Source organism: Tympanuchus pallidicinctus, unplaced genomic scaffold (genome assembly GCF_026119805.1).
Source record: "Tympanuchus pallidicinctus isolate F22 unplaced genomic scaffold, pur_lepc_1.0 scaffold6, whole genome shotgun sequence".
Taxonomy (NCBI): domain Eukaryota; kingdom Metazoa; phylum Chordata; class Aves; order Galliformes; family Phasianidae; genus Tympanuchus; species Tympanuchus pallidicinctus.
The window spans coordinates 8753349-8772501 of NW_026294780.1; the positions used below are offsets into that span (position 1 = coordinate 8753349).

At 39.4% G+C, this 19153-nt stretch overlaps 1 protein-coding gene across 1 annotated transcript in view; it reads right to left on the reverse strand.

Moving 5' to 3' along the window:
• Window positions 1-19153, reverse strand: part of VWA3B (von Willebrand factor A domain containing 3B) — a 67930-nt gene that overhangs the window by 38920 nt on the left and 9857 nt on the right. Inside the window, exons 6-11 of the mRNA XM_052664781.1 lie at window positions 18466-18625; window positions 14392-14561; window positions 12411-12520; window positions 6601-6714; window positions 901-1097; window positions 132-286 (exon numbers count right to left, since the gene is read on the reverse strand). Of these exons, the coding sequence (XP_052520741.1) occupies window positions 132-286; window positions 901-1097; window positions 6601-6714; window positions 12411-12520; window positions 14392-14561; window positions 18466-18625 (906 nt within the window). The remainder of the gene's footprint in view (window positions 1-131; window positions 287-900; window positions 1098-6600; window positions 6715-12410; window positions 12521-14391; window positions 14562-18465; window positions 18626-19153) is intronic.

Genomic DNA, 19153 nt, shown 5'->3' on the forward strand with positions numbered 1-19153 from the left:
ACAAGTGAATTTTGTGGCTTAATATTGCTACTGGCAGTTTACCAGCTACATCAGTTTATTATGACAGTGAATGTCAAAATTTTAACACCAGTGTAAAATAACACAAAATGTTTATGTGACAGAACACAAACCTTCCTTCCACTTGTCTGAGGGCAGTCCTCATTTTCTCTTCATACTGCTTATACTTTTCTGTAGTAACATACACGTGAACTACAGATCCATCTTTCCAGAAGGTATGTACAAACTTGTCACAGTATTTAGCATGAATTACCTTCCTCTTTGTCTCCTAAAGCCAAGAAAAACAGGTTTCATGTTCCAAGGCACATTTTTTTTTGCTGGGTCCTACAATATTTAGTAAACAGACTTCAAAGGTGCATGCTGATTACAAATCAACAAGTGCAGAAATGGACGCAGTAGTGTGGTCACAGGATGTACTTCTAGCACAAGTCAATAGAAACTAGTTTTACTCCAGTAGCTTGCGAGAACAGGAGCTTACTGAACAGTGTGATGATAAAGCTCAAGAAAAACAAATAGAAAACGAATTCTAATTCATTTAAAGATCCACAAGCTCTGGAGCAGCTGGTACTAACGTTTTTTTTAAGGAAATATGAAGATGATGAACAAACTTTACCCAAGGCATTGCTCAAGCCAGCTCTTGTTCTTCCTTGCAGCTTGTTTGTGGACCAGGAAAAATCATTTTCAAATGGACCTTTGAAACAATTTATGACCATCTTTGTCTCATTCCACTAATAAACTGACTTTAGCAAGAAAAATAAAACAAACAAACAAAAAAACTCATAACAAGAGATCATACATTTTATCATAAATTCAGACATTCCAAGTTTTAAAACAAAAAATTAACAGTTCACAGGTTGTGAGGGAAAAATCAATGCTACTCACAGCATCAGTTTGTGAAGATTCATCCTCTGGTTTAGTTTTGATGTCAACAATTCCATCTGCATGGCGAAATGTACAATCAGCAAGTGCATCATACACTGTGAGCTTCTGAGCTTTCAAGCCGTACTTCTGCAACCACTCCTCAGAAGTCAAAAATGTGTCAAATTTATGCTCTTCTAATGGGTGATCAGCTTCAGTTCCTAACAAAGAAAATTCAAGAAAAAACTGTCACGTATGGTAAGTAGGGTACATTTGAGATATGCTATTTTCAATAGGCGATGATACTGCAGTCAAAACTGTCAAACTCATGGCTTATATCTCCTAAATTCTTTGTTAGGCACCTGAACAGGTGCAATTTTGTACATGACCATCAACGCATAGTTTTGAAATCAACAAAAATGATGACGCCACTGATTTAGCAGACCAGGTAATCATTTCTGATTTTCACAGCAAAACTGATTTGAAGAACTTTGAAAAATAATTTAAATCAATTCTGAGTAAAATACAGAATTAAATAATAATAAAAGCCCAGATATTCCTCACTCTTAAAATACAGAATTATAAACTGCGTAAGAAGATATAAATGTCCCTAAGAATGCCTAGCATATTATCAGCTGTAATTATCAGTTTCCATTTTTTTTCCCCAAAAACTGACTGTGCACTAGAATTTTCTGTGTCACCAATTTGCCCAAGGATGATTGTTAGATTAATGGAGGAGAAAAACAAAGAGAATAGTTAACTAGAAGAATTTGGATGTTTGTCAAAAGATGAAGGAAGATACATTTTGTCACATAGACAATTTTCCATACTTGGTCTGCTCAGAAGTTCTCACATCTTCAAGATTCGGAGCAGATATTTTGACTTGGTCAGTCACCTATAGCAGAACTGTGCCCCTCTGCCATCCATATCATCTAAATTTTGTCAAGTTTAAAACTGATATGATCAGCAGAGACCTGTTAAGGTTTGGCAGCTGAATTCCCTGAAGATTACACATTGTTCTGAACTTGTTCCATTTGCACTGACTGCTCTGGAATTAGTGGATATTTCTGACTCATCTTTACTACCTACTTTGTTGTTTATAGTATTTGGTTTTTGTCTTTCTTATCAAGCAATTCTTTGCAATAAATCCCTTTATAACTGGCACAGAACTATCAGGAGACAGAGAGCATAGAATATAAATAGCTACAGAATCAACACATAGAAGGAATATTCATATGAAGGTTGACTTAACTGTCGAATGACAAAAACACCATAAAAGATTCAGCATAAGATATCAAACTTCAAGGAGAATCATTCAAGAAGATGAAATAATGGAAGATACAATTGAAAATACAGTTAAGAACATAGACTAACATTGCCATTGTCCTTTTTCAGCGAAGGTCATTTAAAGGCAAATTACACGGTCTCTGGATGTTACCTTGTGTTTCTCCATAATACTGCCTTTTCATAGGCTGAGTATTCTAAGCAACATATCACTTGTGTATCGCCTTAATATTTTCTCTAGTTTATATTCTAGTTTACTCTATTATTTATTACTGATATTGAATTAAATAGGATATTTTTTGTTTGACCTGTCATGACTGTTCTCATGCTTACATTTTTCGTGTTGTAGAAATTTTCTAAGGATCACATTAAGTTTGGGAATTGCACATCTCTGCACACAGGTAATAAGATCATAGAACCATGGAATCATAGAAAGGCTTAGGTTGGAGAGAACTTTAAATATCCCCTAGCCTACCATGGGCAGAGCTGCCACACACCAGCTCAGGCTGCCCAGGGCCCCATCTTGAATGCATCCAGAGATGGGACACCTACAGTGTTTCTGGGCAACACGTGCCAGCACCTCACCACCCTCTGAGTAAAAAATTTTCTCTTAACATCGAACCTAAATCTTCCCTCTTTTAGTTTAAAGCCATTCCCCCTGTCCTGTCATGGTCAAAGAGTGTGAAAAATCAGTATCTCCCCTGAATATAAGCTTCTTCTAAGCACTGTAAGGCTGCAATGAGGTTTACCCAGAGCCTTCTCTTCTCCAAGCTAAACAGGCCCAACTCCCTCAACCTGTCTTCACAGGAGAGGTGCTCCATCCCTTTGGTCATCTTTGTGGCCCTCCTCTGGAACTAATTCAGCAGCTCCACACCCCTTCTGTATTGAGGGCCCCAGGTTTGGACACAGTACTCCAGAGTATAACGGCAGAGTAGAGGGGGAAGAGCACCTCCCTCTCCCTGCTGTTTTGATGCAGCCCAGGATACTGTTGGCCTTCTGGTCTGCTGACTCACGCGCAGCTTCTCATCTGCAAGGATCCCCAAGTCCTTCTCAATAGGGCTGCTCTCAACAAGTACTTGCCCTCATCAGTAATCACATCCAGGATTGCTTTGACCCAAGTGCAATACCTTGAATTTAGTCTTATTAAACCTCATTAAATTCTTGTGTGCCTACTTCTCGGGCACACTCACATTCCTCTGGATGGCAACCCTGCTTCTACTGTATTAACTGTACCACTCATCTTAGTTCCATCAGCAAACATGCTGATAGTGAACTCAATCACACTGTTCATATTGTTGAAAAAGATGTTGAAGAACACCAGCCCCAAGACTGGCTTCCACCTAGACAAAGAGCTGTTGACTATCACCCTCTGGCTATGACCATTCAACCAATTCCTTATCCGTCTATTAGTCCAGTCTTCAAAACAGTGTCTTTCCAGTGCAGAGAAAGGCCTTATACAAATCCAGGTAGATTATATTAGATGCCCTTCTTTTGTCCACTGACACCATCACTCCATCATAGAAGGCCACCAGATTGGTCAGGCGTGATCTGCCCTTGGTGAAACCATGCTGGCTGTCTCAGATCACGTCTTCTTCTTTCATGTGCTTTAACATGTCTTTCAGGAGGATCCACTGCATAATCTTCCTGGCACAGAGGTGAGGCTCACCAGCCTGTAGTTCTCAGGGTCTTCCTTTCTCCCTTTCTTGAACACGTGAGTGGTATTTTCCTTTTTCCAGTCACTGGGAAAGACACCTGACAGACACAACTTTTCAAATGTGATGGAGAAGAGCTTGGCAATCACCTCAGCCAGCCTCTTCAGAATCCTGGGACACAAGTCATCTGGCCCCATTGACTTGTACATATTTAGCCTCATGAGGTAATTTTGGACTTGCTCCACTCATAGACTTGGAGGGATTTTGCTCCCCCATCCATCACGAAGAAGTTCACAGACACCAGAGGTGTGAGAAGCCTAACTGGACATGAAGACAGAGAACTCATCAAACAATTCAGCCTTCTCCACGTCTGAGGAGGCCAGCTCTCCCTTTTTCATTTCAGAGTGGGAAGATGATAAAGGACTCTGCATCACTAGCTTGATAAAATACACCTAAACCAAATTATTCATGAGTGGATGTTATAGTAGGGTGAATTTATTTTTTTTTTATACATTAATTTCAGTGATCTAGGCAGTATCAGCATTTACTTTATTTAGATGCAGCTAGTGACAACCATATAGAGATCCTGAGCCTGTAGACAAACAGACATAAACAGATATTCATTTAAACAAAATACTACAGAGATCAGACAGCACCAATGCAGGTGCAAGGGCAGAGCCTGTTCATGTGGAAACATTTGCTTTCTCATTGCTTGTCATTCTTAACACAGCAAGGCCAGCAAGTGTCACAAATGCATTCACACCATTTTAAGAAGAACACAGACATTTTCCTTCTTTCACATGCTTCATATAAAAAGTCATATCTCAGTTCAGGCAACTAGTGCATTAGCAGGATATTCAGCAGAAAAGTTGTCTCTCTTTCTCTTTTTCCTTTCCTGCAGAACACTGAAATCTATAATAAACTGTTCTGCAGCTGAACATTTAAAAAAGGGATCAAGATGACAAAAACAGGAAGAAATGCAGATTTAGATCAATGGGCAACAGTCATATTGAACAATGCTGAAGAACTGCCAAAACAAATTACACTTATTTCATTTCTTCTAATTCTGTTTATGAAGTGATTATGCATGAAGGTATATACTATAAGAACATTAAAGGTGTATAGTCAAATACACGAAAGTAAACACTGAAATTAGGGCTGCCTTTATAGCTTTATTGTGGTCCTTTTGTTCATACACATTATGATAGAAGAGTTTAACTTCATAAGGAAAGCCTTGCAGAAGATGCTATTATCAGTACAAAGAAGTGTACTGTGCCTTCACAGAAGAATTTATGCAGAGTAAGTCCTGCAGAGTTCTGATGCTGTCAGATGTTCAAACCCAGTTCAGGCACAGAAAGCTCCCAGATTCTAATCTTCACCATCACAACCTCAGCACACCAAGAGCTCAGGAGACCGATTATCCAGTTGCACAAATTGTTCCTCAATAGTAGTCCAGAGAAAGGTGCCTGACCCCAGCCTCCACCCAGTCCAAGTAAAAGCAATTACACTGCACAAACAATATTGGAGCTACACAGAATCACTGATGAGATGTGATAATTCAGCCTGAACTTTATATCAACTTACTAAAAAATACCACCAGACGTCAAGTAAATATTCTAAAGTCAGGGGCTAATGCAGAAGATGGTAATCGCTGATGGCCACAACTCTGATCCAGACAAACCAGTCACTCAGTTACAATTCAACACTGAAGCTTTCTAGCCTTTCAGCATTATAAAATTGCCAGGGAATCATTGAATCATAGAATCACCAAGGCTGGAAAAGACCTCCAAGACTAGTCCAACTGTCCACTTATCAGCAATATTTCACCACTAAACCATGTCCCTTAGTCGTTTCTTGAACATTTCAGGGATGGTGATTCAGCCACCTCCTTGGGCAGTCTGTTATAGTGCCTGACCACTTCAGAGAAGAAATGTTTCTTAACATCCAATCTGAACCTCCCCTGGCACAACTTGAGGGTATTCCCTCTGGTCTTATCGCAGTGTTACCGTTCTGCTCCAGAGCATACTCAGAGCATCTCCATTTATCAGAGCTGAGTAGTTTCTCCCTTTCAGGGATCTGAAAACTAGCTATGCTTGGTCCCCACTAAGTTTCAGTCAAAACAGAACATATCCAAGGCCAAACATAATGGTGGAAACTATTAGTTTAACAAACAGATGTGAATTTTCTTCTATGTTGCTCAGTGCAACGGTTGTCAGAGCACTCATTCAGAATCAGCTTCAGTTCTCTGACTTTGACTAAGAGAAGTCAAAATTACACTCCTTTCAGCAGTATAAACTAGCTATCAAGCTGGAGGCTACCCACAAAAGATCATGGTGGGGTTCTTCCCCAGCACAGTTAAGAACAAAAATCAAACACCAGATCAGGCAGAGAGAGAAAGCGCACACACAAAAAAAGGAGCTTCAGTATGTCAAAATCTAGATAATTTCTGAAGTTAGTCATTGATGAATTTAAAATGACATGTTTTAGCTTTACCAGTTAAAATTTAGCAATTTTTAAGCAGTAGTAAACAGGAGTTAACAATGCAGGGTTTTAAGCAACTCTTTGTTTGGTTGCTAAGTATAAGCACAACCTACATACAGTTACTTCAGAGAAAATTGTCATGTAACCAAACATGTAACCAAAACTATTCATAAATAAAAGAATAAATAAAATATAATAATAAGTAAATAAATAAATAAATAAATAAATAAAAGATCATGAATACAATGGTAACTGTTAAAAAAAAAAAAAAAAAAAAAAAAAAAAAAACAACCATAAATGATACCACCTGCAGAATCAGGCTGATGAAATTCAGATAAAATTTTCTGAACTTGTCTCAGCGTACTCCTGGCTTCCTCCAACTCTTTCCAGATCAAAAAGACATCTTCACGAACACCAGCAACTGCAAAAGGAATAATAGATAAAACTTGACATTTTGTACCAATTTCTCCTTTTTATACATCCTATATTATCATGAAGTCATCCAGGTATTACTGCATCACCTTGTTCACAGGGTTCCACTGAAGTGAGAAGTGTTGTTCTTAGATGGAATTCAAAAACGGGCTCAAAGCTATCAGAACATAAGAGGTGTTTAGCCTGCTAGAATGAACCTACAGAGTTGGCCTCAGACTGTTCCCACAATGGGAGAAAATCCTTTTTAATGTTCTCAAATAATAAGAAGAAAGTTCCACGCAGAAATTCACATTTTTCTCTGAACTTCATTGCAAAACCAAGCTCCAAACATTAGATCTAACTTTGAAAATTTAAAGAGAAGACATTTGCAATACCTTCAATCTCCTACAGTATATAAAAACCTTTAAAATTTAATCTCTTTTTTCCATAAGGGTATGTAATATAATTTTGGTAAGATACTTTGATTTTCATCTTAACAAATCTCAACAGAGAGCCATAATTAAATGCTAAAAAAAAAAAAAAACAAAACAATACAAAGCAGGAGTTGACACAAGATTTTCTTAATCCCAGTAGATTTGCTTCCCTTGATTAAAAGATTAAAGCATGAATTTATTTAGTAGAGTACAATTATTGAAACTGAGTCATCATGTACACCCAAGTAACATATACTAAAAATGTGTTGAGTGTAAACACACTGAGTTGAAATTGCAATCTAGGACTATATAGAAAAAACTGTGTAGTGCATTACAGTAAATAATATATAAAAGGAACTGAATCATGAGCTATCCTAACCACAAATGCAGACCAAAAGCTATTGCAAAGCATAGCCTGTTACTGAATGCACATGAAGATGCTGAACAAGGCAAACTTTATCTTAGCATCTAGTGGTTCAGTTAATATTCTCTGGTAGTTCCCTCTATAGAAGATAAGACATGCAAACTCGTGCGTTAAAGTAGGCTACCAGTAGGCAAACAAACCTGATCATTTTGTTCTTTGATAAACTTCCCTGAAATAATAATTAGAATGTTCTACTAAATCAGAACTCAATTATAATTGTGAAATGCTTTCAATTTCCAAGAAATATTTTGAAATGTGTTGTTGTACACTGCCATCTCCTGGGAGTTCCCTGTACTTCAAAAATACCTGTTTCTGTTACAGCAAAGATCAGCATTTCCTACATGACAAAAGCCATGAGTAAAGTAGACCATTCCACAACATAAAAGACAGGAAAAAAATATCCAAGTCTGCTATCCTTAATTTACAAATTCAAAGTATTTAATTTTATGAAGGATTTTAATGTTGCATTTGAAAATACTGAAATCAGGAAGAAATTTTCAACTACCTTACCTTTATTGGTGATTTTATTGTGTTTCTTCATTTCCTCCTAAGCTCATGACTACTCAAATTTACAGGACTATTGGAACTGTCTCTGATAAGATACGTGTATTTAGTTTGTATTACATGAGAAAGTATCTTATTCCTTATTAATGCCATGGCCAGCAAAGTAAAACTGCGCGCACTTTCAAAGCAAATGCATTTAATGGAGCATATTGTACAGGAAAATGCAGGCATTAACAACTGCACACTGCAAACAGCAAGTTGCCTAGAAAACCTTTTATCTAGCAACAACTTTTTGTGGGCTCAGCTAGAAGAGCAGGCAGCAAGCAGTGGCAAGCAAAGCTACTTTCTCTACAAGGGAGGCTCACCTCCACCTCCATGTTTGTTTCCATCTCTACCTGCACCTTTTCCTCCACATCTGAGAAGTGGGAGAGAAAAGCTGTGCCTTTTCAAACAGCCCCAAACCCAACACACAAACACACACACCGCTGGTCACATCCTCCAGCTGTGCCTTTCTCCCCACAGCCTGTCCTTGAAAGAAGCAAGCACAAACCTCTCTTCGACTTACATTCCCTGCACTCACTTTCATTTTCACTTAATGCTCTGCCTCCCCCAGCCTGCACAAAGTGCCAGCTGGCTCGGCTGTCTCCCACCATCACTGCTGAGGTGAAGCATGGTCTGTTGTGCTGAAAGAAGCCCTGCCCCAGAGAATGGAGGCCATGGAAACGAGGAAGAAGATGAGGCAGGAGAGCCTGAGATAAGGGGCTGGAGCACTGTGCTGACTTGTGTGAGCTAAAGCAAAACGGTGCAGCCCAGTAAAAAGGCATGGGCACTTACACATGTACACAGAAACTCAGAACAGTCCTCATTCCATTTCCCACTTATTTCATATCATCAGGTGATATTAAAGCAGGAAGCTTTTCCACACCTACCTCTCAGCAGACAAACTTTTCTGGTTTGATGAGTCACTGTAACCCATTTCATTTCATATTCAAGGTACAAAAAATGCTTAGAAAAAAAAGCCCACGCGAAAAGAAACCTGTGAAACTTGACAGGGTCTTTGAAATATCAAGGAAATACCAGCACAGATGCAAAACATGAAAAACTGAAGTATTTCTTATTTCTCTGATGATCTGACTGAGGCTGTGGAAGCAAAATCCAGATGTAATGCAGTAAGATATATTATAAACTTTGTTTGCCTGCAAGGGAAGAGCAATTTTTTCACTGCTGGTCCCTTCCTCAGCCTCTATGTGGCAGCAGAAGACAGCAGTGTTCTCCCAAGAATCGGTTGTCAAAAAGCACCTTTGGAAGGGGAAGCCTGCGGGTCCAGAGGAGCACAGGAGGGCAGCTGCCTGAGCACCCACAGAGTCAGGCAGCGGGCACCCTGTCCCCATCTTGCCCTTCTTCCCCTGGGCAAATGGACAAAGCAAATGAACTTTGTATCCCGTGTGGTATTGCAGCTATCTGCATCACTCTTTACACATTAGCAAAGAGAGTTGCCAGGCCAAGGTTAGATTGCTAAGACTGGACAAAGCACAAGTGAGAAAAATGCAGAGGCAATGATCTTTGCTTCGGCTCATTGGTAAAGCAGCTGCTACGCAGTCATTATCCTGGCTTTCTGAAAACTCAGAACTGATCAAGCTCATTAGTCTCCTCAGACTGGAATGGTGCGCTATTCTAAAAGTCTGGCCATGTTAAAATATGTCTCTTTTCTGATACGTCTCATAACTCAAATCCTGACTTCAGTCCACTGACATTTTCTTTACGCATACAGTTCATCTACTCCACCACACAGAGAAATACTGCCCGGAAATGTGCTATTGCTTGCACGTCAGAAGCCATTATAAATGTCAGGATCTAGCTCAGAATGCCACTGCTTTTCATGCCCCTCTATAGCACCTATCTCCTCCCAGTCCAAGCCCATAACACAACTGTGGCCCTTCTCAAGGAGAACCTTCTTCACCACGGCTTCCACCATCTCTCTTGTACTCTAGAACTTCAAGCTCCAACTTGAATTCCATCTCCCTTCCACTTACAGTTCTAGCTACACAACAACACTGCTTAATTCTGCAGCTTTCAGCAGATGAAGAGGCTACACAAAGAATGTAGGCAGAAGTGATAACAGGAAAATCAGTGCTGAATAAGGAGATATCACCACATTGGTCCAAGTAAGATTTTAGGTAAGAGTATTTCTTCCGCATGAAGTAGGACTGAGTCTGCCACTACAAGCACTGTAATTATTTACTGGTTTACACCTGATTTGATCTCTAGCACTCCTTCAATGAGTTTAAATATATATATATATATCCTATTTGGCAGTTTCTTATGCTCCCTTGACTGCTCAAGATGCAAAACAGGAGAGAAGTCAGCTGTTATCTGAAATTTTAAATAGTTCACTTCCGACTTGTTTTGCTTAGGTAGATGAAAAAGAGTGAGCATGAAGATTACCTGTATTTGCAAAGCAGTGTTATTCAGTGGATACCCAGAAAACTACCAGATTTCCTTAAAATGCTTTTTTTTCCAGTCCATAAAACGTAATGATGAGTTTCAATTTCCAGCTGTTGCATTTGTGGTGCAAAAAGAAACAGAATCAGAATACTCTTGTGCCACCCTTTATTTTCCAAGAAACATCACATTTGGAAGATTAGATCTCTGGTTCATTTTCTATTCATTTCCTTGTATAGTTTATGCCACACACCCAAGAACCAGTTTCAGAACACATCAGTGAGTAATCAACAGTTTTATTATTATCATCTTCTACACCCTTGAAAGGAGTCTCTGAAATGTGAGACATCAGGCATGGGCCAGAATAATGTCTCCTATACATTTTCTTTTCTGAAAAGATTTTAGATTCTGCCTATGACTGAAAGGCTCTGATTGGCTGTCAGTGATGTCACGAGTGTGGTTATAATACCCAGTAAATGTAGAAAGCTAATTGTGTTCCTTTTTAATGCGTAAATTCTACACCATAATAGCAATAAGACAAAACAGACAATGCACTTCAAGGAGATTACTGCCCTTTTGAGCGATTAAAGCTATTCAGCTTTCAACTTTAGAAACAGTGATGAGGAAGTAATTCCAGTCATATAGGAGCTCTAGGCCCATCTATTGAAACAGGCTGCTGCCTGGGGGAAGAGGAAGCCAGCTTCTCCCTCACACTCAAATGGGGTCTGGCAAAGAAGCACTTGGAGCAGACTGAAGGAGATTATTACAGCACTCTGAATTAGTATGAAGTGAGAAGAAGGGCTCTGAAGTACACTCTGCTTTTGGCTCCTAAACTTTTTGCTCTCTTAATTTTGCCCCCCCCCCAACTTCCCCATTATGCTTCTTACATACTGAATAACCACAGTCATGCTGAAGGACAGGTTAGTACACAAGAAACAAGATCACAACCCAGAAAATATGGGACAGTTAGTCCAAGACTTAAAAACGGTGAGTCACTAAGTTCACTTTATGCCATAGGTTCCCTAGCAGTAAAAAGAGGCTAACAGTAATGCAAAACTAATGCCCCTCAGTATAATGGGGATGTGAGCCAGGAGAGAAAAGAGGTCTTACGCTTGCTGATATTTAAAAAAAAAAAAAAAAAAAAACACAAAACATTTTTCAACTGAAAAAGTCTGCTGATAAAGATATCAGACTTGGCATACATGGACTCGCTTCACACCACAAGCTGGTCCAGTCCCACTGAACAGTAAGGCTGACTTTTCCTGGTGAAGTAGCACTGTGACTAAGAACTATGCTGAGAGCTTTCCACCCAGCTCCACTCTCAGTAAAATGAAGATTCTGCTTCTCCTCTGCTTCCTTCTGTTTCTTCCTCTTACACTTTTTTCATCTTTTTCCTCTCTCTTTGCTCCTTCTCTCTAGTTTTTACTGTGCTCTCTGCCTGTCTTCATGATAAATTCAAAGCTTGAGAGGAGGAAGTTAACCATATGTGGGTTTAATTCCTTGATATTAGCAATGAACTAGGTCTTACTGATGTGGCTGTTGTATCAGATGCCATTCTTATCTCTTTCATCTCCCTTTCTGCCATTACTTTCTACATTACCACCAGGACATTAACACTGCTGTGTTTATCTTTACCCCTGAAAAAAATGTTCTTGCTTCTAATTCTTTTTTCACTTCTCTTGCATTCTCACATGTATATCCTCCATTCTCCTCACTTCTCCCTTTTCCTTTCCCTCTCCTTCCTGCTGACAGCATTTCCATTTTACAAATGGAAATGTTGAAATTTGTTCCCAGCCGGCCCATGCCTACAGAAGATTTATTTTAACGCTAAGCAAATTCCTACATTACATTGCTACCTTGAAATTTCACTTCAAAACACAATTTGGGTTTAAAATTATCTACCTAGTGGCATTCTCCCTTTCACTTTTCTGGAATTCTGGGCATCTTCTTCACATTTTAGCGCAGGTCCAGTAGCATCTCTATAGTAATTCTTCTCAACAAAAGCATGGAATCTGTAATAAAAAATGGGTTTTCACCAGTCTGTAAACTATGTAAATACTTTCTTAGTTTAAATGTGAATGTCACATATGCAAGATCATAGCAACATACAACTTTGGAATTATTTCCTCATCTGTTCAAGATAATCAAATGTTCAATTACAACAGTACTATGAATGTTACCAAACTTTTATATACATGCATGTATTTTCTAACGTTTCTTCATGAAGAACATGCTTTCATTTTGGTATCACTTACTCTGAGGCACATTCCTTTTCAATCATCTGGAAATTTGTTTTTAATTAATGCTCCTAACAGCTGAGCAAGCAAATCATTCGAGATATCTGAGAGGATGCTAACACCCTTAAATTAGATTATCCTTGCAGTTCAAAGCCCAACAGGAACATTTATTTCACTATCGACATACAATCAGGAAGTCAAGCAGACTTCATTTACCTTCATTCTCACAACAGAAAAGCTCCCAGAGCAGGAAAAAGAAGCCTTTCTAAAGCAGAACTACACCAGAATCAGGCTTAAATCAAGAAAAACCCATGAGCTTAACAACTCCCATGAGGAAGCTGACAGCCTTTAAGACAGTTATTGGCAAATGTCCACCAGCAAGATATTTGTAGCCTCTGAACCAAAGCTATGCTATTATTAGTGCAAAAAATAGTGAAGATAATGGGAATCATACTAGGAAAACAATTCCTCAAAGCACCTTCTTGCAACTCTTCTTGCCTCTTTCTCTACCATGCAAGAAACATTCATTTTCCTCTTATAAAGGAGGGAAAAACTCTGCCAGAAGAAAATGAAGGATGGTGACCAATAATGTATGTGGTATCATAGAGGTACCACAGTTCATTTAGACACATATCAGAAGAAATATAACAATTTCCCACAGTCCTGACTTTTGGCAGACACTCCACCTCTTGAAAGCTACTTCTAAACACAGACAGCTATAAAAGAGCTCAGCAGCTGCCATCTTACCAATCGCTCTGCTGTCGTTTGGGAGATTTCCACTGTTGGAGACCTTCCCACTCTTCACAAACAACAGTGAAACAGAAAGCTACAGCAGTCATTTCACAGCTCTGTAACTGCATAGTGACTTCTGTTAAGCAGAAAAACACCTTATCAGCTCCTATTGGCCTCTTGCTGTTTAGCCAGAGTTAGGTGGTGTGGCTCTTTTTGTTTTCTCATTTGCTTTCCTTATTTTGATATCAGAATCAAGATTAAAGTTGTATTATTCCTTCCTAATGGAGGCTGATTCTCGCTGCACAGCTGGTTCCCAAGATAAAGTAGCCAAAAACCATATGGAATATATCAGTTTCCACCAACCACACTTAAAAGCAGGGTGCAGAACTGCAGTTTCACACAACAAGGCCTAATGGATAACACTACTTCAATTTCCTGTTGATCCAGGCACTGCCTATTTAGGACAGGCATTACTTTTCAAGTACATGTCTGCATTACATTTAGTCCAAAAAAACTCCACATCCTTTGGTGGTGGCTGTGGGCATTACCAAAGTACAAAGCAATATGATGAAAACTTGATGTTGCCACTCTTTCTCTTAAATAATTTTCAGTCTTTCAAAGAGGAGAAGATGACAGATGATTTAGGATGTAACTAAGGATTGGCCCTTCTTCAAGCCAGTGAGCACATATGTGAAGAGAGAAGGTCTGTTTGAGTATTTCATTTCTATTTCATTTCTATTTCATTTATAGCTCTTAGATTATTTCCTTTGTTTATCCAGATCACTTACCAATCTGGTTTGTCCCATTTTCCTCGTGAGAAAAAAAGGGATAACATTCAGGTATCTTCAGATAGCATTCCTAACAGCAAAAAAACAAGTGCTGAAATCTTATACTGAAATCCTTCTTTGTCATACCTTCCAGAGGCCAAGTGGCTCAGCTCCTTCAGAAAAATAACAGTTTCATCTTCCCTGGCATTAAAAGATACAGTGTTGACTGGACAGGGGCCATCAGAAACCTTCTCAAGGAGTAGCTGCCTTGTGACTGCTGGAATGTCCCCCACCACAAAGTAATAAACAGCTTCAATCTGTCATAAAACAAAACAAACAAACAAACAAAAGATAAGGAATTGGGAAGACTGTTTTACATAGATAGTTGGTATTCATTCAAAGCGCTGTGCTGAGCACCAGTATGAAAATCTGGTAGAATCAATACATCGCTTGGCTTATCAAATTTGCAGATTTTCAGTTCTTCTCATTTATGCTAGCAATTCAGATGAAGTCCACAAAAAATTCCTAAAGTGAGAAGAGAACCTGGCCCACAGCTCACAAGCCTGATTCTACCCAGAACAAGCCCCTTCCCTCAGAAGTTAACAGAAACCAGAGAGAGGCGTGAAGAAGGACAACTGTGTTAATAGCCAAGAAAAAGTTCTGTGCTGCTGCATTCCATCTGGGGGGAAAAGGGGGCACTGATGCCTTTCCAGGCCTGAAAAGCAATATGAACACTAATACCAGACATAATTTCATAGGCAACATGTATTTTGAGGGTTAGGAAAGATGCATCATTCTTTGAATGCTACCACAGGTATTTGCAGATAGTTCATATTTTTTATACTTCTGAGGCAGAGGGAGCTTGACAGGTTTGTTATGAATACATACACTTATGTTATGAAAACATCATTGCAAGAAGACAGAGAACTTGAAGAAACGTCCTTTGCTTTTTGCTTGCGTATTACATTATGATGGATTAGATACTGCCTGCACATGACCATGCAAAATGAATAACCAGTAAATATGCTCCTTGATATTTCACCAACATTTGCAACAAAAGTAACCAACACTGTTCAAGACAGTAAGAATTGTGTATCGACTCCACGGCATACTCACAGTACATATCTATTGACAAATAGAGATCAGTAGTCGTTTAACAGAAAAACTGCATTCAGGAATGGTAAGGACTATTCTGGCTACTGGTCAGCACTGGAAGACATCTCCTCTAAGAAGGAACCTCACAGATTAACACAGCAGCACCTTGGGTTTTCCCAGGTCTCGTACAGGGGGCTGGGCATCCCGTGTAGAAGTCAGGGCCCATCCTTAAGGACCAGGCTTGCTTGGGAGCAAGCAGGTCTGTTGTCAGCCAGGTATCCTGACATCACTGTTAGACAAATGCTAAGGTTAAAAAAAAGGAATGAATATCTTTCATTAAAGCTTAAAGTTAACACAACACCTATCAGCTTTATAAACAGGTGCACAGAATCAAAATAAACCAAGACTTGCACACATCTGTGCTTTGGTTCAGTTCTGGAAGGTTTCCTCTGTGTTTCATCCAGCTAAATAGTCATCAGAGCACGCATGCAGCTCTTCCAACTGAGACCCAGGCCTTGGACAACACTCTTGTTCTGGAAATTCCTTTTGATGGAGGCTCCTGATCTGGGGAAACATACGCAGATTGCACAACCACTTTTCTTTGAATTCCTTCAGATTTATATCTTCTCCCCCTCCTTCCTAAGGCTGCCAATAATTCATAAACTTGATATTTAATAAGGGTATTAATTTTCACACTTCCTTCAAGTGCCTGCCTCTGCAGCTTCTAAAATGCTGGGAATAGCTGATGCAGAACCAGCTCCTCAAGAAAGTAAACAAAATTTCTAACCACAGACAATTCACTCCACTTACCACAAACCCAGCAATATCATACCATGAAGTATGTATTCCTTACAGAACAGTGGGGAAAGGTTCAAGCCTTTCCATTTATTCCTCCATATTTTGAAATCAATAATTTATGCAGCAATCCATACAAACAAATGAACTCCATAAAGGAACAGGAAAGAGAACACAGTGCTCCTCACAACCTTTACCTGGGAGGGGAGGTACATTCTGCACACTTTGCGGAGTGGCACCTGTGTAGAACTGCAAGTTAGAGACCATGGATGCATTTGCAGCAAGTATCCTGGGCTCCATCAGAAGAGGGGCGGCCAGCAGGGACAGGGAGGTGATTGTCCCCCTCTACTCTGCTTTTGTGAGGCCCCACCTGGAGGACTGTGTCCAGGTCTGGAGCCCCCAGTCAGGGAGCTGTTGGAGAGGGTGCAGAGGAGAGCCACAAAGATGATCAGGGGACTGGAGCACCTCCCCTATGAGGGCAGGCTGAGGGAGCTGGGCTTGTTCAGCCTAGAGAAAAGGAGGCTGCAGGGTGACCTCATTGCAGCCTTTCAGTACCCAAAGGGAGCCTACAAACAGGAGGGGAATCAACTCTTTGAAAGGGTAGATAACAGCAGGACAAGGGGAAATGGTTTGAAGTTGAGGGAGGGGAGATTTAGGTTGGATGTCAGGGGGAAGTTCCTTCCAGAGAGAGGGAAGTTGGTGGCCCTGCATGTGGCAGGGGGTTGGAGATTCATGATCCTTGAGATCCCTTCCAACTCTGGAAGGGATCTGTGATTCTGTGACTGCAGCCTTACAGCGTGGTGATCTTGAGCCTGGCACTGGCAGGTCATGAGAAAAGGAAATCTAGGGACTTGCCACACATGGAAGAAAAACTCAAGCTAACGGAATGACAGGAAGAGCCAAGTCTAGGGAAAAAGGAGCTATTGTTTTGGAGCAGTTTCTGTTGACGGAAGCAGTTCAGAGAAATGAGTCATTTATGACTGTTCAGTGAGTACACAGGTCTTGCCTAGGTCTGAGAGGGGTCTCCTCCAGCTAGCAGTATGGCCTGCGCTCAAACTGAACTGTCAGTTATAAATGATAATGACTGTATTTAGGAGTAATTAAAGTCTGTCTTACATGGATCACCTGCCAAAACAGGCTCCCCCAGATTACCCATTAGCCCACCAATGTCTAGAAAAAATAATAGATGCCTCACTGTTGGAAGAATTTTAATTTCTGTTTATCTGCATGCAGACTCAGGTCCAATAAGCCTTTTCTTCATCCAGACAGTACTTAAATCCAAATACCATCTTTTTGTTTCACCAGAAAATTTGTAATACACTGCAATTGAAAATGTTAGCATAATTTATGAAGGGGACATTTTAAAAAGCAGTTATAAAATTGTCACTGTTGTACAATTTGCTCCTCACCCACTTCCTTTCTACTGTCATTTTCAAAACATCAAGGTTCATCCAGCTGAGAAGGAAACTCAAGCCGAATCTACCTTCTCTTTCAAACAGTGTCTCACAACGAAATTTACAAGAGAGTTAAGGTTGGATCTGTGTGCAGGCATGGACTCTAATGGCAGCAAAAACTAGTGATTCTAACCCATGTGATTTTCCATTGAATCTGGGTGCCAGGAACTGAATTTATATTGGAAGCCAATTTCATAAAATCTTTCTTTAAGAGTACAATTTTTAACTAACTAGCTCAAATGATAGCACACATCTTTTATGTTTTGTCACTTCTGCTATAAATGAATAATGTAGCATGGTACTTTGAAAAATAGTCAGAATTTTTAGTAACAATATCTGCATATGCTTTGTCTTTTTGCCCTGAAATAAATTACAGCTGTAACCTGAGTGACGAAAAAAATATTTCAAGACTCTTGCTGTCTACAAATGCATAAAGAAATCTCTGTACTTAGTATTTTGGATTTTAAGTACAGGGTTTTTTTTCAAAAGCATTTTGGTTACATTACAAAATAAAAATGCTTTACTTGTCTTCAATAATATTGATACTAGGAATATTTTCATGAACTTGAAACCCTGAAAAACATATATGGCAAAGGAAGTGGAAGTCAGGATATTTACTCTTTCCTTTAATGACTGTATAACTCTCCTGTGTGCAGCAAAAAAAAAGAAAATACAAGATTTTGCCTTCAGAATACAATAAATTTACATAAGCAAGCCATAAGTAAATGCTGTATGCAGTTATTGTCAAGAAAAAACCTTCCAAATCCTCCCATTAATATTTATGTTTCACATTTCATTGGGGCAAATCACAGTAGCCAGTTTGGCACTGAACACTCTTGGATTAACTTGAGGCTTCTGAAAAGATGTATGAGCTTACCGTCTCATCACTCATGGCTTCCACCAGGGCTCCAGCAGAGGTGGTACTGTTGGCAGCTGTTGTGTGGTCCAGCTTCCAGAGCCACTTAACAGCAGATTTTACAGTATATTCAGACACAGGAGCAGATTTCTCTTGCCACTTCATAAGATCCTCAGCAGCCCTGCAAGTGACATTAACTATAAATCAAAAGTAGTGAGAAAAATACTGACAAAGCAAAATGGTGGAGTTCTTCCACTGTTAGTATTCTTATAAATTGTTAAGTAATAATAACAATAAACCACATATATTAAATCAAGATTTGCAATAAAAGTAGAGGTAAAATGAAACTCTTAGGTATAGAAATGACTATTTTTTAAGCCAGTTGTTGAAAGCACATCCAAGACAGCTACAGTGCTTTACAGCTCCTGATTCCCATTTGTCCTTTTGCTTATTTATCATATATCTATTATAAAAGCACAATTTTTTAAAAATAGGTGTACAAAAAACAATCTGGTTTCTCTTTCCAAGACTTGCTGCATGGCCTTCATATCAGATCATTTTAACCTACTTCTGCTTTTTTGAAAAGAGCTGATATTTATTTGCCCATCGAAGTAAGATTTGTGAAGCAATGCTTTTCAGTATTTGATTGGTGAAAGGCCTTTTGTCTTTGGCATTACAGAGGTGCAAAGCATATATGTGCATGTATCCC